The sequence below is a fragment of the Hemicordylus capensis genome, chromosome 12 (assembly GCF_027244095.1).
Source record: "Hemicordylus capensis ecotype Gifberg chromosome 12, rHemCap1.1.pri, whole genome shotgun sequence".
In the NCBI taxonomy this organism is placed as follows: domain Eukaryota; kingdom Metazoa; phylum Chordata; class Lepidosauria; order Squamata; family Cordylidae; genus Hemicordylus; species Hemicordylus capensis.
Genome location: NC_069668.1, coordinates 10,389,412 through 10,411,902, shown reverse-complemented (window position 1 = coordinate 10,411,902; position 22,491 = coordinate 10,389,412). Strand labels below are relative to the sequence as shown.

At 54.1% G+C, this 22,491-nt stretch overlaps 2 protein-coding genes across 6 annotated transcripts in view; one reads left to right on the top strand and one right to left on the bottom strand.

Moving 5' to 3' along the window:
* Nucleotides 1-1,515: 1,515 nt before the first annotated feature.
* On the bottom strand, nucleotides 1,516-22,124 carry RAD51C (RAD51 paralog C). 3 transcript variants are annotated; one of them, XM_053275103.1, is made up of 9 exons: nucleotides 21,987-22,124; nucleotides 19,718-19,961; nucleotides 19,366-19,532; nucleotides 17,656-17,789; nucleotides 13,266-13,397; nucleotides 10,303-10,372; nucleotides 7,876-7,936; nucleotides 4,701-4,761; nucleotides 1,516-1,806 (listed from the first exon to the last, which is right to left on the bottom strand). In XM_053275103.1, exons 1-9 carry the CDS (start codon nucleotides 22,045-22,047, stop codon nucleotides 1,711-1,713), a joined length of 1,026 nt encoding a protein of 341 aa, XP_053131078.1. In that variant the 5' UTR covers nucleotides 22,048-22,124; the 3' UTR covers nucleotides 1,516-1,710. The 3 variants fall into 3 exon arrangements, with proteins under 3 accessions (XP_053131078.1, XP_053131077.1, XP_053131080.1); XM_053275102.1 differs by lacking the exon at nucleotides 21,987-22,124 and adding an exon at nucleotides 21,724-21,943; XM_053275105.1 differs by lacking the exons at nucleotides 13,266-13,397; nucleotides 21,987-22,124 and adding an exon at nucleotides 21,724-21,947.
* The window catches only part of TEX14 (testis expressed 14, intercellular bridge forming factor), a 34,712-nt gene continuing 29,896 nt past the window's right edge, over nucleotides 17,676-22,491 (top strand). The window contains exon 1 of one of the 3 annotated variants that reach the window (XM_053275092.1): nucleotides 17,676-17,816. The gene's annotated coding sequence lies outside the window, so the exon portion shown is untranslated. Of the gene's footprint in view, nucleotides 17,817-21,936; nucleotides 22,136-22,491 lie in introns of those variants that run through there. The other 2 variants (XM_053275091.1, XM_053275093.1) reach the window with 2 other exon arrangements.

Genomic DNA, 22,491 nt, shown 5'->3' with positions numbered 1-22,491 from the left:
CTCTCGCGCAACCCTTGGGTTCTTTCCCCCAGGAACATGCACAGGCAAGCCTGATGTTTTAGCCTCGGCTCACTGGGGGGGGGGGGGCGGATTTTACATCTAACCATACAAATAAACTTGGATTATAACGACAGCTCTCGTTTGTACAGCTTGCCCTGCATTACAGACCATCAAGGTCAGAGCACAGCCAGAGAGAAAGGGCCAGAAGTCAAGATCAAGGAAGCAAATTCAAAGTCAGGAACAAGCATGAATTACGAAACAGGGAAGCGCAGGCAGAAGGTCCCAGGTTCAATCCCTGGCAGGGCTGGGGAAAACGCCTAAGCCTGAAACCTTGGAGAAGCCTCTGCCAGTCCATGCAGACAATACTGAGCTAGATCAGGGTTTTTAAACCTTGGGCCCCCAGATTATGTTGGACTACAACTCCCATCATCCCCAGACACAGCCTTTGTAGCTGAGGATGATGGGAGTTGTAGTCCAACATCATCTGGGAGCCCAAGGTGAAGAAACCCTGAGCTAGATCATATCCAAAGGTCTGACCCAGTAGTTGGAGCTTGTCCCATTCCTAGGCTGCATCTTAGGAAGGGTTTTAGTGTGAACTGGATTTGGAGTCTGTGGGCAGAGTTGTGCTTCACAACTCCCGGCGCCTGGAGGGAGCCGAAACACTGTCCGCAAGCAAGTGAAACCCACACACGGAGCGACAGTGGCAAATGCTTCGGAGACAGGTCTTTAAATAACTGCTCCTCCCCGAGACAGACAAGAGGCTTAAGCATAACCTCAACCCATCAAAAATAATCTTGACAGAGCAGAAGATTCCCTCCTCCATCGCCTGACAGAGCAAGCGCCAGTCAATGCCGAAATCAGCAGTAATCAGCAGCTCTCTTCAAGGAAGCCACCGTGAAAACACCCCCAGCCCGTGCCCCTTTCCCCTGCGGCTAAGGGGGGGGGGGCGTGGACAGTGTGTCAAACACCCCTCTCAGCTGGCGCTGCCAAGACGTAAGCCACTATTATTCCCACATGAGGCGTCGGGCTGTTGACATCACCCGCGGTAGAATCCTTTTGTCTGCCCGCATCTCCTGCACCAAAACGTCCGCCTGAGTCACTGCTCATGCTCCCCTCCCTCCCCGGGTCGCCTTCCAGTCTTTTGTTTTGTGCTGGCAGGAGAAGCTCGCCCTGACTCACCGATACTGAAATTTGACAACGTCTCTCGTTCCCCAAGTGGCACCTGCGTATTGGATCGTGCGCATCACCCGGGGAGGTGGCTGGGCCCTGGAAGCCACAGCAGCCTCCGGGAGCCCTCCGCAACCACTCATGTGGGAGGAGGGGAAGGGCTAAACCGGTGGGACACGGTTGTGAACGGAGGCAAAACCTTCCTGGCAGTCGAGACCCTGCAGGCCTGGCCAGGGCTCCATCAGAGTGGCAAGGGCTCCACTGTGGAGCCAAACTTTCAGTCTCATTTCCATCCGCGAGTATCAGCAGATTCCCTGCCCTCCATTCCAAGTAAAACTGAGAACTCACTGTAGGCATAATCTTCAGCCTTTATTGGAATAGAAAAAGATCACAAGGGGTAGCTGGGGACGGGGGAAGAGAGGAAGATAAAAGCACCATGTTTCTTGTATGCCTGTTAAATAACCTCCCCAGTCTTATTCTGAAGTCCATCAACAGTGAAAACATTCTGAAAAAAGAGCAGCTGTGAGAAGTTCTTCGTCTGGATTATGGTTCTACCCGGGGCCGTTTACGGGGGTTTGTCTCGTTTTCTGCTGGTGACATGCTTGAGAGCGGAAGCTGGACGTCTCGGAATCCATGAGGCTGCAAAACAGAAGCAGCAATCTCTGTTTAAGAGCCGCAGTAATGAAAACTAACAAGAGCCAATAGGAGAAGTCTTCCAACGACACCCCCCTGGGGCCAGGACTCAGCCGGCAAAGGAACGGGCCACGATTACATGCTGTGATGTCATTCTGCTACCTGGCCCGCTCTGGAAAAAAAGACAGACAAGCTGCACTACAGGTAGCTCCCGACTGCTCAAAGACACAGCAAAGCTGGTGTGGGAGAGACGACACCGTGTGAAGAATCAGGTGGCATCACTATCAAAAGGGTGACTTTTGCAAAATGCCAGGAGGTCCGGCGAGCAAGACCCACTTGGTCGGCAAACAAAGCAGCAAACGTGTTTCCCACGGACCCCCTGGGACTTCTGGCTTGGTGCATTATGAGCTGGCCTGGCTGTGTGTGGCAGAGCTGAGAGTCCTCTTCAAAAGGACAAACAAAAGGCGGAGCAGAAGGGCGAGATCCAAAGAAGTTAAGATACAATGACCAAAACTGTACGCACAACTCTAGATGTGGCTGCACCATAGATTTGTATAATGGCATTATAATATTAGCATTTTTATTTTCCGTCCCCTTCCTAATGATCCCTAGCATGGAATTTGCCCTTTTCACAGCTGCTATGCATGGAGTCAATACTTTCCACCACGACCCCAAGATCTCTCTCCTGGTCATTTACCAACAGTTCAGACACCATCAGCGTATATGTGAAGCTGGGTTTTTTTGCTCCAAGATGCATCACTTTACACATGCAAATTGAACCACATTTGCCATTTTGTTGCCTACTCACCTAGTTTGGAGAGATCCTTTTGGAGCGCCTCACAATCGGTTGTGGATTTCACTACTCTAAATAGCTTGGTATCATCTGCAAATTTGTCCACCTTGCTGCTTACCCAAACTTCTAGACCAGAAGCCGCTGCCAGTCTGTGAAGACAGTACTGAGCTAGATAGACCAATAATCTGACTCAGTATATGGCAGCTTCCTATGTTGAAGTTAAAGAGCACTGATCCCAGTACAGATCCCTGGGGGACCCCATTTCTTACTTCCCTCCATTTAGAGAACTGTTTGTTTATACCCATCCTCTGTTTCCTGTCCTTCAACCAGTCACCAATCTACACATGAACCTGTCCCCTTATCCCATGGCTGCTAAATTTACTCTAGAGCCTTTGGTGGGGAATTTGGTCAAAGGCTTCTTGGAAGTCCAAGTAGACCATGCAGTGTCCCCTCTAACAGGGATTCCCAGATGTTGCGGACTACAACTCCCAGAATCCCCAGCTGCAGGGGCTTTTGCTTGGGGATTCTGGGAGTTGTAGTCCACAACAGCTGAGAATCCCTGTTAGAGGGAACACTGATACCATGCCAACTGGGTTCCCTTTATCCACACGCCTGTTGATGCCCTCAAAGAAAGTGTGGGCGCAACAAACCCGGTCTCTCTTCTTCCTCTGCCCTTCACTGGCAGATGAAATCCACCGCATCACACAGAACCTGAGAGTGGATGAGAGCAGCATGCTCTAAAGCAGGCTTATTCCAAGCAGCAAAAACTCAATCCTCCACCCCAAGAGCTCCGAGGTCTCAAAGAGCAGCTTTAAGAGATGCTATGGCAACATGTTACCAGGAGCCCACGTAGTACGAGAACAGCCGCCGTGTGGTCGAGCCAGGATCCTGACATTTGGAGAGGAGAGCTAAAGACAGGTTTTGCTTGGCTCCCTTGAGAGCGGAAGCCGTCCATAAAGACGAGCGAGCCCTGCCTCAGGAGGACTGTCTCAGGGCCTGCAAATCCCAGTACAAAATCTCTCCAGAAAGCTGCTGGGACTGGATTCTGACCCCCTGAGGCAGCCATGGGAGTTAGGACTCTGCTCAGCCAGCCCACTACAGGGTTTGTTCCAAGGTCGGCTACCAGGGCAGGATCGCGTGGCTGCCTCCTCTCAGATGTTATGAGGCACACGGCCAGCCCAACCCAGAAAGAGGGACCGGCACATTTGGCCGTCTGCAGCAGTTCTCACAGGAATGCTATGGTGGGAGGATGAAGCAGATTAGACCATTTCACTTCATGTTAACTGGGTTATATACCCCTGCTAACTGGGCAAAGAGGCACCTTTTAATGTGGCGATTCTCTTTTATTGAGCAGGGGGAGAGTAACTGGCCCGATCCACCCCCATTACAGTGCCTCCAGTGACTGTTGCTGGTGTCTATTTCATGTTTCTTTTTATGTTTCTTTTCTCCTTCAGGGACAGGGAGCCATCTTATTTATTGATTTGTTATTTCCCCATGCAAACCACTTTGAAAACTTTTGTTGAAAAGCGGTATATAAATATTTGTTGTTGTTTTGTAACTCGTCCTTTGGAGAAAGGTGGAGGATCAAAATGATGTTTACTTTCAGGTCTGGCAGTAGCAAACACACAGACCACCCTAGCAACTGAACAGAGGGAGTCTCGCAACACTAGAACTTGGGGCAATCCCAGGATACGGATGGCCAGGAAATTCAGGGCCGACAAAAGGAAGTGGCTTTTCACACGGCGCGGAATTAAGCTGTGGAACTCTCTGCCACGGGATGTGGGGAGAGCCACCAGCTTGGATGGCTTTAAAAGCAGGGCTTAGACAAATTCAAGGGAGGACAGATGTATCAGTGGCTACTAGTCTAGATGGCTCTAGGCTGCCTCCAGGTTTAGAGGCAGGATCCCTCTAAATCCCAGCTGTGTGGGAGCAATGGTGAGAGAGGGGGCATGCTTTCATCTCCTACCTGTGGACTTCCCTCACAGGCATCTGTGTGGGCCACTGTGGGAAACAGGAGGCTGGACTGGAGAGGCCTCGGGCCCGATATCCTCTGTTTCTTCCCTCATCTTTTCACTTCCAAGTTCCCAGTCCTCCCCGTGACACTTACTGTAATGCAAAATGGGACCGTGGCCTCCTTTTGACTCGGCGACTTAAACAGCGTTGCAAACCTGGAACAAATGGAACTCACTTTAGTGAAATGGCTCCAGATTCGACTCGTATTTTGCAGTGACGGCATGCCAGCCATCGCAAGCCGGAGGAGGGAGCAGAGAGCGGGGGTGGATTTGCAGGGTTGATTTGGAGAAGGAGGGCAGAAATGGCTTTGGCGAGCTTCTTTTCTGTGCCTCTAGAGGAGGTGGGGTCATAGCTCAGGGGCAGAGCCTCTGCTTGGCAGGCAGAAGGTCCCAAGTGCCCTCCCTGGCAGCAGCATCTCCAAGATCGGGCTAGGAGCGACTCCTGCCTGCAGCCTTGGAGAAGCCGCTGCCAGTCCGGGTAAATAATTCTGAGTTGGATGGACCAAGGGTCCGACTCAGTATATGGCAGCTTCCTATGCTCCTAGTTCTGATGGGATTTCTCACAGGTATTTTGTTGGCTACTTTGTGATTTTGCGGCTTAGAATTGATTTAGTGAGCTACCTTGGGCACTAAAAGGCGAGATAGAAACATTCCGAACAGAACGGTCTTCCTCCCTTGATGATTTGCAGCCGAGTCCAGAACGGCCTGCTAATACCCAGCGCAGAGAGCAGCTTCAGCCCTCCCCGCTCCCCAGGAAAACTGTGGGCTCTGCCCCGTGGCAACCTGCCCAGATTCCTGCTCATTCTTCCCAAGGCTCTTGCGCCTTCCTCCCCCTCGGTGCCATTCTATTAGGAAGCACGTAATTATCGCCACGTTCACTGCAAAGGGAATTCCTTAGCACACTGGAATGGGTGGGCTCTGCAGAGCAGCCTCCATTCGGAGACACCCAAAGCCGGGCTTTGAAGAGGCGCTCGGCTGGGGTGTCACTGGGTGCCTCCGGTCCAGCGGGGGCCGGTTCTCACAGCAACGGACTCCTCCCCAACTGCACCATAATTAAGCACCGACACATTTCCAGCACTGGGGGAGTCGGGAGGAGAAAAGGCATCACGGACGGGTTTGTCTTATGCTCAAGCTGCAGATCAAAAACCCAACAGGGACTGTAAGCTGTGTGTGTGTGTGTGTGTGTGTGTGTGTGTGTGTGTGTGTGTGTGTTGCACCCAGGCACTGCGCATCGCAGCAAACCTGGCTTTAAGTGCCGTGTAGTATAGTTAGAGTGCTGGACTAGGCCGGGGAGACCCGAGTTCAAATACCCCATTCAGCCATGAGACTAGCTGGGTGACTCTGGGCCAGTCACTTCTCTCTCAGCCTAGCCTATCTCACAGGGTTGTTGTGAAAGAGAAACTTAAGTACGTAGTACACCGCTCTGGGCTCCATGGAGGAACAGCAGGATATACATGTAATCATCATAAGTGCAGCCCCTTCAAAGGAGCTAGGTCCCTTCCACCTGGTCTTTCCATGGTGTGAAGGAGAGGGAAGAGCTGATCTCATAGTGGCAAGAAGGAACAGCCCCCTTTGCTAAGCAGGGGCCACCTTGGTGTGCATTTGGGTACGAGTCTACATGTGAGCTCTTGGGACGTACCCCTTCGAGGAGAAGGTCTCAGGTCCAATCCCTGAGGTTGGGCTGGGAGAGGCCCCTCAGCCCGAAACCTTGGAGAGCGGCTGCCGGTCAGTGCTGGCAACACTGAGCCAGAGGGATCCAGGGTCGCCTGACTCGGGAGGAGGCAGCTTCCTATGTCTGGAAAGACTGTGTCCCCCCAACTAGTTCTGCACCTTTCTCTTCCCCGCCGACTCCTCTCTCTCTCTCTCTCTCTCTCTCTCTCTCTCTCTCTCTCTCTGCCTGCCTTTCAGTGTCCCCTGCACACGTGCATGTGCACACAGGTTTTTTTGATGTCCGCTCCATTAATTTTAGATCCCACCCAGACTGAATCAGGAAGGTCCCACCCTGGATATACATGTGTACACACTGTCTTGATACTGCTGCCCAGAACAAAATTCATTCCGCACACAGGTTTAAAAAAAGAAGAAGAAAAAGATTAGAGAGAACACTGCTGCCTTTACCGTTGGAGTTATTGGAGGCAGGAGGTCTCAGACTTGGGTCCCCAGATGTCGCTGAACTCCCGCCCCCAAGGCCGCTGGCTATTTAGGTGAGGGCGGATGGGAATTGTGCTCCAAGAATCCCCGAGGAGGACCCAAGCCGCAGAACTCCTGCCGGCAGGATGGCCCACTGAGCCATTTTACTTCAAAGCGCCAGGCTGCATGCCCAGCTTTGCTGGCTTGCTCTGGAGAGCAAGAGAGAGAGCACACTTCTGGAGAGCACACTTCCACCCTCGGCTGCCTGCTCCCAAATCTGACCTGCGCTGCCTTTTGCCATGGCATCTGCACACCTCAGCGTTCTGCTGGAGAAATGGGGTTGCCCCTTGGGGGCCGGCTCTGCTTCTCCAGCAGCCCCCAGCGTGCCGTTCGCCCTTTCTGCTTTATGGACCTCTCTGGAGAAATGAGGAAATGCTCGTAGGCAACCTCTACAGGGAAACAGCGCAGCTGCAAGAGAATTAATAGTGCACGATTGTACAGAAGGAGAAGGGGGGGCGGGCGGGAAGAGATCTGCAGCAAGTACATAGGGACATGGGAAGCTGCCTCCTCCTGAATCAGGCCCTTGCCCCAGCTTGCTCAGGATTGTCTGCACTGACTGGCAGCAGCTGTCCAAGATTTCAGGCAGGAGTCTTGCCCAGCCCACCGGGAAATGCTGCCAGGGAGTGAACCGGGGACCTTCTGCGTGCCAAGCAGGGAACTCTCCCACTGAGCTGCAACCCCATCACCCGCAAGGCAGAGAGGGACCTTGCCTAAGTATGTACATCACCTGATGACCCACTGACTGGAAGAGGGATACGAATCAAAGCACAAAAGTGGCTTGGAGGATTCAGAGTCCTCCAGCCCCCCCCCCCCCGATTCCAGTCTGCTCCCCCCAGGTAGGCTGGAAAAGAAAAGGCACTACTGAGAGGGTCTGCAAAGAGAAATGCAAAGGTGCTAAGCCCCCAGCTGGCCTCCGTTCCAGCATCGGAGTCTGGCTGGCAGCAGTTCCGCATTCTCTGCCTACACACCCCCGCCACAAGTGAAGCCGTGCCCCAGCCTGGGCTTGAAGAGGCCGCTTGGCTGGCCCCACTGGAGCTTGGCCCCACAGATCAGCAGCTCGCCTGGCAGGCCCCCACTCACCTCTGCCTCTTCTCCCAGTGCAGGACCATGCGGGTGGTGGCGGCGTGGCCCCAGCTTTCCCCTAGAGAGAGAGACACACAAAACATACCAATGGTGTGAAGAGATTTGCTGCTCGAAGTGTGCTAGAAGCAATACCGGAAGGAGAAATTATGCCGGACTCCAGACGAAGCACAGTAGCTCTCCAGGGAAGTCTTGGGTGGGGGTCTTGGGAGATGATGCCGCCGCCGCCGGGTCTGAACCTGGGCCTTCTGTGGACACCGAGGACTGTCCCCTCTCCGCTCCCCGACTACCTCCCTCGCCTGCTGAGCAGAGTGTCACCTTTTAAAAGTGGTGATTCTCTTACATTTTGCAGGTGGAGAGCAACTGACCCTATCCAACCCCAGCACAGCATCCCTCCAGTGGCTGCTGCCGGCATCTATCTTATACTTCTTTTTTAGATGGTGAGCCCTTCGGGGACAGGGAGCCATCTTATTGATTTATTATTTCTCTATGGGGACTTTGGTTGAAAAGCGGTATATAAATCTCTGCCATGTTTGTATTCGCCTCCCAGCCACCCCCGCCGATTTCCCAGAAGGGAGACAGACAGCCAGGAAGGCTTCACAATGGAATCCCCTCCCCAGTCACTCTCCATTTTTCTCCCCTCGGGCTCTTCCAAGAAGCAGCCAGCAGAGAGTGAGAGGAAGAGTTGGCAGTTCAAGGACCAGACGGAATCCCTTGGGGAGCAGGAGCCGGCCCTGAGATCTATTAGCCTCAATTTGCTTTCTAGACGGAGCGTCTGCCAGGAATCATGTACCCAGTCGAGGGAGGTGCAGACAGCAAAAGGTCGGCCTCTGAAATCAAGGTCTTCATCTGCATGTACCTCTCCAACCCAACATCCTCCAAGGACGGGCTTTTTATTTTGTTCCATTTATGTTACATCTCTGCCGAGCAGCTTGAACTGCTGAACACACACATTAAGTGCAGCACCGGCTTTGTATGCTTCTCCCGCCCCAATCGTCAAGGGAGGCATTACTGGAAACGGAAGCCGTAGGAACGCTTCCCTTCCAATTACATGGAGACGTATCCGTGTGTTTTGAAATTGGCTCTTCCGTTGTCTGCATAGAGCTGCGGAGGATCTATCCCCTCGCACCAGGTTAAATCAGACCTTCAGTCCCGTTTTTTTTTAAAACTGGGATATAAATATATTAATTAATCCTCATCAGGCGGGAAGATATACTGTCGTGAATTGAGTTTTGTATAAGATGTAATCCAAGTTGATCTAAAAGCAAAGTAGTGAGATGGGTTTTTTTGTTTATTTGTTTTGGTTAATTTTATATATGTTACTTTTGTTTTAATAATGATTAAACAAAATGCATGCCGATGAAAATTCAGTAAGTAAGTAAATGAATCGGACCTTCAACTCCTTCAGGTTTGGGCCAGGTCTAAGCAGAGGAAAAGCCGTTCTGAAGTGTTGGCTACTGCCGATGGAAGGTCACGTCACAAATGTAAAGTATTTCCTTGGCTGCCACCACCCTCCTGATTCACAGAGCCCCCTTGGCGGGCCACAGATTCCGCATACTAAAACAAAGAGCCTTGCATGGCATAAATACGCAAGGCAAGCTTCTTTGCTAAACCTTCCTGTTTCTGGGGCTTCTGCATTCTGCTTGGTTCATACGCAACGGCTTATGAAGGCCCAGATGCGGTGGAAGAACACGCCCCCCTCCCTCGGGTTGCCCATCTCCCTACGCACACGTCTTGAAGCCAAGCATGATTTAATTAGGAAAAACGAGAGAGAAGCTGTGCTTGCGCGGAGCGAACCACATTTCCACGTGGATGAAAGCACGAACTGCTACCTCTCAGCACTGCGCCAATTAAAAGCCGGCTTCTCCTGGGGGTCTTGAATGCGGCGGCTTTGTTTACAAGGCATTTAATAAGAGGCGCCAGAGAGCCATGAGGTTGGTGTCAAAAGGAGCTGGCGGGCTCTCTGGCTTTCCCCTGCCGCTGCCCTGTTCCCGGCTGCAGCCCCCTCTCGCCTTGTCAAGGTGGTCTCTCTTGGGTTCTCCCCCAGTATCCCCAGGGGAGACCACTGCACTGAGTACATCTTCTATGAAAGAGAAGTGCCACAGGGAAGAGCTGCTTCTGAGCACCGGGTTCTGGAACTGATACCATGGATGGGGCCGTAGCTCAGAGGCAGAGCATCTGCTTGGCATCTAGAAGGTCCCAGTTTCACTCCCTGGCAGCATCTCCAATGTAGGGCTGGTGGGCGGTGTGGGGGGAACCCCATATGAAACCCTGAGTTCACATAGGCCTAGGAGCCCTGGATCTAGGGCCTTATCAAGATGAAGGGGTCTCCAGAGAGCATTGCCTGGGAGGCCAGGGCTGACAGCCCACGAGGTGGTCGGTGGAGCCCAAGAGAAAAAGCTCCCTTCCACTCGGAGCCAGACTTACCTAAAGCGGGAACCAGCGAGGAGGAGCCCGCCTGCCCAATTCTCGTCGTCATCTGATTGGTCAGAACTACCTGGAAGGAGGACAAGGTGGGAGTTGGCGGAAGAGTCCACATCACACCGAGAAGCATACATTGTGGCGAGGGGGGGGGGAGAGGTGGAGCATTTTTGCAGCCTCCCCCCTCAACCTGATGAACTGCCAGCCTGCAGGGAGGAAGAGAGAGGAGCAAACGGAGCTTGGGAAGGGCGCTAGCTGCATCGCCTGCCCACCATTAGGATGAGCCGCTCCTGCTTCCTTCAATTAGGAAAAAAAAAATCTGAGTCAGCTGGGGGCATTGGTATGGATGGATAAGCAGGGGTCCCGTTTATGCGAATTGGCGCGTGTGGTGTGCGAGAAAGAGAGAGGAAAGAAGCACCATCTGTGTCCGCCGAAGGGGCTGCCCTGGCCAGTGAAGGTTTCGCAAACAGTCCTTGGACGCCTTCTGCCCAGAACAGAAGCAGGCTGCTGGATCAGGCCGAATCCAGTCCAGCTTCCCGCCTCGCCCAGTGGCCAACCAGGAGCATCTGGGAAGCCCGCAAGCTGGGGAAAGATGGCAGGCGGCCCTTCCCCTGGGTGCTCCCCAGCACCCAGCGTCCAGGGGCATGCTGTGGAGAAGGTGGGGGGAACTTTCCCTCCACCCCACTGAGAGGGAAGCAGCAACCCCGCAGCACGCTAAGCGAGAGGAAGGAGGCATCTGTGCAGGAGCTGGATAGCCGCCTGCCGGGGAAGGCTTCAGGGCAAGGCTTCTCCACTCGGGTTCCCCAAATGTTCTTGGACTGCCACTCCCATTGTCCCCAGCCACAACGGTCGAAGGCCACGGAGGCTGTGGACGATGGGAGCTGTAGTCCGGCAATGCCTGGACAATGAGATCTGTAGTCCGGCAACACCTGGGGGCGGCCCCGGGCTGAACCAGAAGAGCTGCGGGCCCTGCTCTGCCTCTCCCCCTGTTCTCTGGAAACCTGAACAGAGGGCCCAGCAGAAGAGCTCGCCAAGGGCTAGGGTGAGCTGCCCGCTTCCCCCCTGCTAAGCAAAGCAAGGAACAGCGTGGGCCAGGGCGGTGCAGGCAGCGGCCCGAGTGTCCTCTGCAGACGTCAGCCCTGCGTTCCAAGGCAGCGCGCATGGCCTCCTCTCCCAGCACTCTCCGAGCAAAAAAACACACAGAGGGGATTATTTTTAGCAGCAGAGCCATAAAAAAGAAATCCCAGGGCGCGCACGAAACGGCAGCCGAGGAGGAGCCGAGTTACCTGGAAACGGGGCGAGCCGAGCGCCCCTCCAGGGCTTGCGTAAGCCGTGTTCCGCGGCACGGCCACCTCCTGCTTTGAAGCCAGGAGGAGCGGGCTGGGAAAAGCCCACCTATAGATAACCAGAGCTCAGGGGCGCCCTCCATGGGCAGCCGGCGGAAATGGAGGCCCAGGATTTTGCCACAGATGCCTCTGCCGGGAAAGGGGCATTTCTCCTGGCCAGCCCTGTACAGAGGACAGGGGTTAATTTTTGAAGACCACAAAGCAGGAAGCTTGCAGCCCACTTAGAAGATGTGTGGGTGTTTGCTAGTGGAGGAAGGAGCTGGTCCTTTTTATGCCTCCCTTCCTCTGCTTTGGGATCAGCGCAAAGAGCTCTGTCACGGAGACCCAGCCTCTCCGCCTCTCCGCCTTGGGAGACCCAGCGTAGGTCCAGGAGCAGTGGGGAAGAACCCCCAGCCGAAGAACCCCCGACCTCGCCACCCAGGAAGGCCGCCTGTCACCACCCTTGCTGGCTTTGAGAAAGCCGGGATTCCTGCCTGCCACTTTGGAGACGCTGCTGCCACTCTGGGTAGACAATCCTGAGCTAGATGGACCAAGGGTCTGACTCGGTAGGAGGCAGCTTCCTATGTTCCGGACTGCCCACGGGATGCCTCTTCCCAGGAGGGCCTGTGGCTAGTCAACTCCTCTCTGGTGCTTGCCACTGCGGACGGGAAGGCTGGAAGGGCGGGGTGGTGAGAGGGTCTCACCCGGGGCAGGAGGTTAAAGCGGGGGGCTCTCAAGCTGGGGTTTGGGTCGAGAATAACTGTTCTGGTCTGGCCGCTACCAGCTGTGCTGGGGGCATCGGTTGATGCTTCCTGTGACTTGTTGGTTTGACTGCTTCAGCTGCAGTGTTTGTGGACTGTGCTGGTTTGAGATTCGCTTAATCATCAAGCTAACCGTGGACTCTTCAAACTCACAGAGGCACCTTGAATGATCAGCAAATAGTGCTGAATAAAAAACAGAATAGAGACCCGCAATCACTGGAGGAATTCCTGCCGCTGTGCTTGGTATTTTTAGCACGGATATCAAAATGGGTAAGCCAGTGAAAGCTGGGATAAAGAGAGGTCTAGGCACGTGGAGGTCTAGTTCTGTCTGCATAAAAAAACGACACTTCAAAGGGACGCTGCACTACACTGCGGAAGTGGTGGCAGGATCCGGGACAAGCGACAAAGCTTCTAAAGAGATCTGCTTCGAAAACGAGGCCTCCCTCTCTGACTGCTGCTTCGCCCCCCCTTCTCACGCCAGAGTCTCTCTTCTCCTTCCCTCCTGCAGAGGAGAAGAGACGGGAAGAGGCTGGGAGCAGCCATGCTTGGGCCAGGCGATTTATGGCTATGAAGACCCTTTTTTTCTTAAAATGAAAAGTGATCCTCAGAAAGCCGAAATCCGCCTCTGGTTCAAGATCATGTGTGCTTTCTTCCAAACCCGCACCAGGCACCATGGAATCTCGGACATCCTGAGAATCTCATCCCTTTGAAAAGGGTACATTTATGCAGCTCTATCCGGGCCTTCTTTCCTTGACAGCAGCATAGCCACACTCGGCCTGCTACATGCCCACTTGCTCACCAGCCTTGACGAGAATGTATATTTGGGCCTGTCCCCTGTCCCCCCCACTCTCAAACATGCATCTGTTTCTCCCAAAACACTCACTGCCAGTGTGTGGCTGTTTGCGATGCTGATCAGCTGCTGGGCCATGCCGTTCAAGAGCCGCGTTCGCAGGGAGAAATCCTCAAAGCCGTGGCGGAAAGGGAAGGCGACGCTGTCGAGCACAACCAAGCGGACCTGGGGGAGGTTATGAAACACAAGCCTCCATGTCAGGCAAGGTGGCCAACCTGAGGGCCAGCATCATCACAGAGTGGACTGTGTGTCTACAGCAAAAGAGGCAGCTGCTGCCTACTGAGCCAGGCCCTTGGTCCTTCTTGCTCAGGATCGTCTGCACGCTCTCCAGGGTTTCAGGGGTCTCTCCCAGCCCTACCCGGAGACGCTGCCAGGGATGGAACTTGGGACCTTCCGCATGCAAAGCAGAGGCTCTGCCTCTGTGCTAGCCCAAGAGACTGATGGGGCGCTGCCTCCTCCCACCCTCCCCTCCCCACAAAGGGGTTCCCTCCCAGTCTCCGGTGGTAACTCGGCTGATCTCCAAGCCTGAGAAGGGATGCTTGGGAAGAATCTCTGCCCTCCCTTCCAGTGTTCCCTCTAAGCGGGATTCCCAGAGGTTGTGGGCTACAACTCCCAGAATCCCCAGCTGCTATGACCTTTGGCTGAGGATTCTGGGAGTTGTAGTCCACCATGTCTGGGAATCCCTCTTAGAGGGAACACTGCTCCCCTCCAAGACCTACCCACCTATTTCTGAATGGGCTAAGAGCTTAAGGAGGGTCTGTTTGCCAAGGTGGAGAATCCTGGGTGCGTGTGCAGAGAGAGAGAGAGAGAGAAAACATGGCAGCACCCCACCCCAACCTGTTGGCACCACTGCGTCCTCCTCCGCCCCCCCTTCAGAGAAGCGGAGGGGGGCAGATTCCATGGGGAGCACAGGCTGAGCTTTTCCTCAGCCCACCCTACAACAACGTTGGTGCTTCCCCTCTTCTGATGAGCAGGAAGCTCCCTCCCTTTCAGAGGAAAGCCCCAGGAGAACACACCCAGCCCCCAAGACAGGAGCCGCCACTGCCACTGGGACGGCAAATCCTCAGATCCACCCCAAACACACACACACACACACACACACACACACACACACACACACACACACAGAGCCCGCCTCGCACTCGGGAGGGAGCTGGCTCCTGCCTCCCTGCGGGGCGTTTGCTTTGCCTAACGGTTCCATTCATAATTCATCGATTCCAAGGAAGGCGCCTCGGATGCTCAGGGCTCATGCCTCTCTCTGCGCTTAATTAAGACGTATCCCAATCCCTTTGCTGCAGCGATTAACGAGGCAAACATTCCCCACCCGCCACCAGTCAGCCCAGCTATGCCGGCGCTCTTCTTGTGGCCTGGGAAGCATCAGCAGTTGAGGCAGCACAACGGGAGAATTCACACTCCTGCTCACTGTTCCCTCTAAGGCCTGCGCATGCCGAGGAGAGGAGAGCTGGTCTGGTGGGAGCAAGCAGGACTTGTCCCTTTAGCCAAGCAGGGTCCACCCTGGTTGCATATGAATGGGAGACCAGAAGTGTGAGCGCTGGAAGAGATTCCCCTCAGGGGATGGAGCCGCTCGGGGAAGAGCATCTAGGGTCCAAGGTCCCTCCCTGGCAGCGTCTCCAAGGTAGGGCTGAGAGAGACTCCTGCCTGCAACCTTGGAGAAGCCGCTGCCAGTCTGGGAAGACAATACTGAGCGAGATGGACCAACGGTCTGACTCAGCATGTGGCAGCTTCCTATGTGTGTGTGCTCACACATTTTCTGATGTCCGCTCAGTTCATTATAGATCCTGCTCAGGTTGAATCAAGAGGGGCCCCCTCTGAATGCAAGTCTGCACACACTGCCTTGATCCCACCGCCCAGAACAAAACTCATTCCGCACACAGATGAGGAAAATGAGTGAGAACACTGCTCCTGCCATGTCGAGTCTGGTGGTTTGGGAGAGAGATTCTAGTCCTCATGGTGGCAGAGCAATGCCCTCGCCTGGTGACAAATTATGCAGAAGCCAGAATCCTATCCCTTCCTATCCCTGCAAAGCGGGGGGAGGGGGGGAGATTCCAATATTTGGAACATAAATTCACTGCAAATCCATACTGTCTGCACTGACCATCAGCTTTCCCCTAAGGTTTCAAACAAAGAAGGGGCTTCTCCAGCCCGGGCCTGGAGTTGCTGCCAGGGATCTAAACTGGGACCTTCCGCATGCAACGCAAACGTTCTGCCACGGAGCTCTGGGTGCTCCTGATGCCTTCTAGTAAGTCCAGGTCAGTATAGCCTACACGAGCGGCTTCTCGAAGGTTTCAGGCAGGCATCTCTCCCAGCCCTACCTGGAGATGCCGCAAGGAGTTGAACCTGGGATCTTCTGCATGCCAATCAGGGGCTAACTCTCTCCCTAAACCCAAGACCTGAACGGTTTCCATAGAAATAAAGACACGCGATGCAGATAAAGCGAATGTGTGCCAACGTCCGCACTGTGCGTCTTAGAAGGGCCGTTTCCAAACCTTCCTCCCCTGAAAGGAACCTTTTCCTACACACTGCAGAGGGTTCTGGGACACATTCTGGAGAGCTAACATGGGCCAACCAGCAGCCAGGTGGATGGACTCAATGACGACAGCCATGAAGGCACCACTGGGAGACCTTTGAGGCTCAGCTGAAGACAGATCAACCTGGAGGGAATCTATCGATGGAGTCGCTAAGAGTCGACACCGACTTGACGGCACTTCATCAACCAATCAACATAGGCCGTGTGGCACACTAGCCAGGCCTGCCGAGTTTCAACGTTGCCCCCCACAACGAACAGAGTGTGAGAATCCGCACACTCCTTGCTATGCCCAGAGTGGCAGACGCTTTAAGAAACAACTACTCAACTGTCTTAAACCTTGCACTGGGTTCTCCGGAGCACCGTCTGAAGGTGGCCCACAGAAGAGGATTCCTGCAAGAAGGAGAAAAGCCAAGCACCCAACGCTAGAAAGGAACAGGCGCTCTCTGCTGCATGGCTTTTTGGGTGCCCTGAAATGCCACTTCGCCCAGGACAACCTCCATTCCCTTCCCAGGACACATGGAGTGCATTTCCACCCCCAGGCCATTTTCCACTGACAAGCAGAGCTAATAACCCCAGGACGGCCACAACCTCCTAGGGCCGTGGCTCTCTGCCCAGCGACAGAGCGCGTGCCGGGCTCAGCCGCTCTCCGTCACTGCCGTGCAAAACTGCACACAACGCAGCTACCCCAGAGGCCGTCGGGCTTGGGTCAGGGGCTGCCCCACGGCAGAAGCTGCCGGGGCCTTGCAGGGAAGTTTTCCACACCCAGCTTTGAGTTCGCATCTCCTCCGGAATGGAGGGGGTGAGTTCGCATATCCACCAAATTGATCCCAAAGTCCCTGCAAGCTGTTGGAGAGAATTGCACACACAATTTGGGTTTTTCACTGCACGCGCTGTTTGCATCAGGGTTTTTTGGCGGGGGGGCAACGTCAAACGCGCAGCAAAACCTCGCAGAAAATCTAGGGTAAAGCCTGCTGTCTGGGAAAGTTCAGGGAGCAGGCAAGTATTAAAAGAGGAGAGCTAGTCTTGGAGTAGCAAGCATGACTTGTCCCCTTAGCTAAGCAGAGTCCACCCTGGTTGCATTTGAATGGGAGACTAGAAGTGTGAGCACTGTGAGATATTCCCTGCTAACTGGGCAAAGAGGCACCTTTCACCTTTGATTCTCTTTATTTTGCAGGGGGAGAGTAACTGGCCCTCTCCACCCCCAGCACAGGACCTCCAGTGACTGTTGCTGCATTCATTATTTCTCTGTGTAAACCGCCCTGAGCCATTTTTGGAAGGGCGGTATAGAAATCGAATTAATAATAAATAATAAGAATAAGAATATTCCCCTTAGGGGATGGAGCCACTCTGGGAAGAGCATCTAGGTTCCCAGTTCCCTCCCTGGCAGCATCTCCAAGATAGGGCTGAGAGAGACTCCTGCCTGCAGCCTTGGAGAAGCCGCTGCCAGTCTGTGAAGACAATACTGAGCTAGGTGGACCAAGGGTCTGACTCAGCATATGACAGCTTCCTATGTTCTTAGTAGGCCAGAGCAGGCATTTATGTCCCTATGGACAAATTCACGGAAGACAGAGGTATCCGTGGCTACTCGCCTGGTTGGCTACAGGCTACCTCTAAGTTCAGGAGCAAGAGGCTTCCGAATCCCAGTGGCAGGGAAGCAACGGCAGGAGAGAGGGCATGCCCTCAGCTCTTGCCTGTAGGCTTCCCAGAGGCATCTGGTAGTAGCCGCCCTGGGAAACAGGAGGCCGGAGCAGAGAGGCCTCAGGCCTGATGCCGCAGGGCTGTTCTTACGTTGTTCTTCTTCATGCTAAGAAGCAAAGCCTCCAACATCTCCTCTCTCTTTCACTCACACAGACAGGACCTCCCTCGCCCCCTTACCTTCGAATGCTCGGAGAGGAAGCTGGGGAGCAGGTAGAGCTGGGCCAGCAGCTCCACATGGTCGTGGCAACGGAAGTAGTAGATACGGGAAAGGATCTCTTCCAGGGAGAAGGTCTGCAGGGCTGCGTGATGCTCTGAAGGACAGAGGCAAGAGACAAAGGGTAAGGTGAAGTGTGCCTTTGCGTTGGTGTCGGCTCCTGGCGGCCACAGAGCCCTGTGGTTGCCTTCGGTAGAATACAGGAAGGGTTGGCCATTGCCATCTCCCGCGCAGGATGAGAGGATCAGCATCTTCCGATATTGCTGCTGCCCGATCGGGGTGCTTCCCTGAGAATGCCAGGCAAATGCTCTCAGGTTCTTTCTCCCCCCGCCAGCCCCTTACACCCAGCTGCATCAAGCCGGTAACGTGTCGCAAAGAACGGGGGACCACTCCGTTCCTGGAGACAAAGGCAGCACGACAGAAAACTCCCAGCCCAAAATGTCCGCTTCGCTAAGCAGGCTTCACCTTGGTTTGCATTTGTGTGGGCGGCCACACATGGCCATTGCTCCACCAAGCTCAGGATTGTCTCTACACTGACTGGCAGCAGCTCTCCAAGGTTTCTGGCAGGAGTCTTCCCCCAGCCCTACCTGGAGACGCTGCCAGGGATTGCACCTGGGACCTCCTGCAGGCAAGCAGATGGCGCCACCGCCTAAGGGGGAATACCTTACAGCAGTCAGGCTCACATGCAGCCCCCCAATGCAAACCAGGGCAGACCCTGCTTAGCAAATGGGACAATTCATGCTCACTACTGCAAGACCAGCTCTCCTCCCCTGCTGTGAAATTGGAGGCAAACTACCCCATCTTGAGAGTCTCAATTTTCTTTTTTCTTTTTAAAGTTTCTTTCCCTTAGGGCCAGGACGGGGGGCAGGGGGCACATATCAAACCAAATCCACAATTCCAAGGTAAACGCAGCCTGACCACTCTATATCAGTATGCTTTATTACGGCCATTGACCCAGCACCACACAAAAAGTACAGAACACAGTTAAGATAATACAAGTAGTGCAGAACAGAGCATCAGGGTCTTCATAATACCGAGAACGCGAACCAGCTCAGACCTGATCCTACATGCCGCTGCGCAAAATTTGGCCACACACATTGCTGTAGATACACAGCAATCAGCTAGTAAAAAAGATGTATATCCACCATCCGTTCTAACAGCGATGTTTGATAAGAGAAGTACGAATCTCTATATAAAATGAATAGTATAGAAGAACAGGAGTCAGTCTCAGCACCCTGCCTGCAGGGACAGATCCGGCTGATAAGAGGGATTTTATGATACCTGCCCTCCAGTACAGCAGATGGGAGTGCATGAAATTGTGCGAGGGAGAAGGCCCTTGTCTGGGACATTAAGTGATGGGCTGGTTTAGGGTAATTTGTAAAACTGCCAAGGAAGTTTCTTACAGAGATTCGTGCCAGGTCGCTTGGCTTTTCCGTGTCTGCTATACGTTGTTTTATAAGCCCTTTGGCAGCATTAAGACCCAGAGGCATTAGAAACTGAAGGGGAAATCCGTGCTTGCCCAACATATCATAGAGCTTCAAAGGTGGAGAGGTTATCTCTGCAGCGTTAATGCTATTTGCTGCTAAATCATTGGTCTGACTCAGTATACGGCAGCTTCCTATGTACTTTTGCCTCATAAACCTGAATTGCAGCCGGTGAGCCTGACCACTCACCTTCCTCTGGGTGCATTTTGGCAACCAGCTGGCAATGCTGGATGCAGGCCGCAGCTATATCCACCACACGGTCGACCATAAAGCTCCCCTCTGTATCGATGAAGACCGCTTCTCCGGCCAGGCCGCCCAAACATTCTGGGATCTGCACATCCACTGCCAGCTGCATGCTGGGAAGAGAGACGGGAAGAGCGTCACCGGCAGAGGAGCCATCGCAAACCTCCTCCAAGCTCGGAGTGACAACTGCGTGTGGCGCTGCTTTACACTGAATCAAACCCCTCTCCCCCCCACCCCCCCATGTCTTCAGAGGCAACAGCACAGAGATGCAGAGAAGATCCGGAACGCAAGTCCCTACCATAACTGCGTCTTGCCAACCCCTGGCGCCCCACAAATCTCGGTAATCTTGGTCAGCTGCACGCCCCCTCCCAGGATCCCGTCCACCGCAGAGCAGAAGGTGACGATGGCGCACCGCCCCTGCTCCTCTTCCAAGAGCTCCAGCGCCGTACACTTCCGGGCCGGCGCCCCAGCAGGCCCGGCTCCATCGCCGCGTCTCAGGACTTGCAAGATTTCTAAGGCCTCCTCCTTAGAAACTCCAATTTCTAAAAAACACAGAGAAGCCTTTAAAAAAAGAGTGGGGGGGGGGAGGAGCAGCCCCTCAACTGAAACTGCTTATAATTTTGTCATCTCGGGCAAATATCAAGCAGTAAATATCATTAACTAAATGTGGGGGTCCTCAAACGTCAGCCCCCAGATGTTGTCAGACTACAACTTCCACCATCCCCCAGCCACAGCAGCCGAATGGCTGAGGATGATGGGAGTTGTAGTCCAACATCCAATGGAGACTGCAGATCGATCATCCTGGGATTGAAATAAAATAGATTACTTAGAATTGACTGGTTGTTGGAACTAAAGTCAACTTGTTGGAAGCAGGGTCTGAAGTACCATCCGACAGTGACACCCAGTGGTTCCAAAGACACAAATGCACCAAACACACACAAGACATTTTTCTATAAAGCAGAGTCCATCAATGACTCCATTTAAGGAATGGCCTGTCTATTTTTAAAAAACCACATCCCCAAGGGTTTAATTTAAACTTTGTACTGTATCAAGTTTTTGTAATGGTCCACCCAGAATGAAGCTCTGGGAAACCTTCAGAATCTTTACTGTCTATTTCACATCCAACTCCAACTGGTAGACCCTCAGGTCCTTATTTCAAACAAACAAACAAACAAAAATCAGATCTCACAAGCCAGAAATCTGCCCTGCCCTCAAATACTGGCCAGTGACTAGTAGCTTTGAAGGGCCACTTTGAAAAGGGAATTCAGCCAACTTATCTGTCCCTCAAATGCATCTGAAGTGGCAAATGACTTAACGCCATAAAGGCACCCAGAGCTTTGCAGATTATAAAGGGGCAGGTCCCTGCCCCAAGTAGGCTACCATCTAAGCTTCAATACAAGGAAGTAAACAAAGGGAATAGAGGAAGCTGCTGTATACTGAGTCAGACCCTTGGTCCCTCTAGTTCAGGATTGTCTACACAGACTGGCAGCGGCTGCTCCAAGATCACAGGCAGGAATCTCTCTCAGCCCTATCTGGAGATATCCAGGAGGGAACCTTTCCAGAGTGGCCCCATCCCCTAAGGCAGGTTTGCAACCTCCTAGGGGCAGGGACCTATCTCTACGGTACCAGGGATCATGACAGTGCTATATCAATGTGCAGAGGTCAGTAGATGAAGTTTTCCAAGGGGTAGAGCTATGCCTTATCACCTGCTGAACCTGCAGCTTAAGCAGAGGGGCTCTTCCCCTTGGACTTCGGGGCCAAAGTCCAGGGCCTCCACGCACCCCGGGGACCCCCAAATCCTCTTTAGTCTGTCCTGGGTGGCGTGGTCTGTGTCCTCAAGAACCTCTGTGTTTTTAAAAAAATGGTGCTTAACTTGCAGTGGGGGACTGCAGAGCATCAAAACCACCTAGGTGCACCTGGAGCTTCAGTGGGAAGAGCACCTGCCTGCTTGCCTCCCTGGCAGCATCTCCAGATAGGGCGGGGAGAAAGGGAGAGAGACCCCTGCCTGAGACCTGGGAGAAGCCGCTGCCAGTCTGGGTTGACAATGCTGAGCTAGATGGAGCAGGGTGTATAGGTGGAGGCTCCGATGTTGCTTCATGCGTCCCATCTGTCCACCTGCCTGCACCGACTGTAAGCTCCTTGCGGGGCAGACCAGAGGCCCCCCACTCCCCGCCCCCCCCACCGGACACGCATCCTCTCCCTAGAAGACCCCCGTTCCCACGAAGTCAGGGGAGGCGGGCGGGGGTAGACCCCGGGAAAGCCTTCCTTCCTCTTCCTCCTCCTCCTCCTCCTCCTCCCTGGTACCTCGGCTGAGGGCGCAGGGCCCGGCCGAGGCGGCCTCCAGCACCTCCTGGGCCGTCTCCAGCCCGGCCGCCGCCAGCTTGGCCCGCAATCCCGGCCCCAGCGGCAGGCTGCCCAACGCCCGCGCGGCCGCCATGACGAGCGGGAACCGAGCCCGGCCCTGCAGCTGGAGGGGCGGGCGCTGAGGGCGGCCCGGCCCCTCTCCCCGCCCCGGCCCAGCCCAGCCCCTCTCCCCGCCCCCGGGCCTGCCTCTCCCCGCCTCTGACCTCCTGCGCGCTTGTGCTGCTGCTGCTGCTGCTGAGCGCTGTGTGGACTGCAGGCACACATACACCCGTGCACCAAACGGGCTTCGGATCTCAAGCTATCAGATCTGCCCCGAGGAGCGAGCAATCCAAGACCGCCACCTAGGAGACACGTGCGCGCGCAAATTTATTTATCTATCTATTTATTTATTGTTAAATGTATATACCGCCTTTCATTAAAAGCAATCCCAAGACGGCTTGCAACAGTTAAAACACGTATAATGAAAATATACCTAGTGCATGCACCAACCACCCCACGGGGCGCCGGCCTGAGCTCACAGTCTGGCAAAATCCCCCCAAGAGCCGACGATCGGGTTCCCTTAGGGGTCTGCTGCTGCAAGGAGGACCAGCCTATCGAGTCTGAATCCTCCTCTCCAAGCCCACAAAAAAGGGGGCAGGGAAGGAGAACAATAAGACCCCTGCCTCTCCAGTGGCTGGTTCTGACCGGCAGACTGCCTTGGAAGCTGGA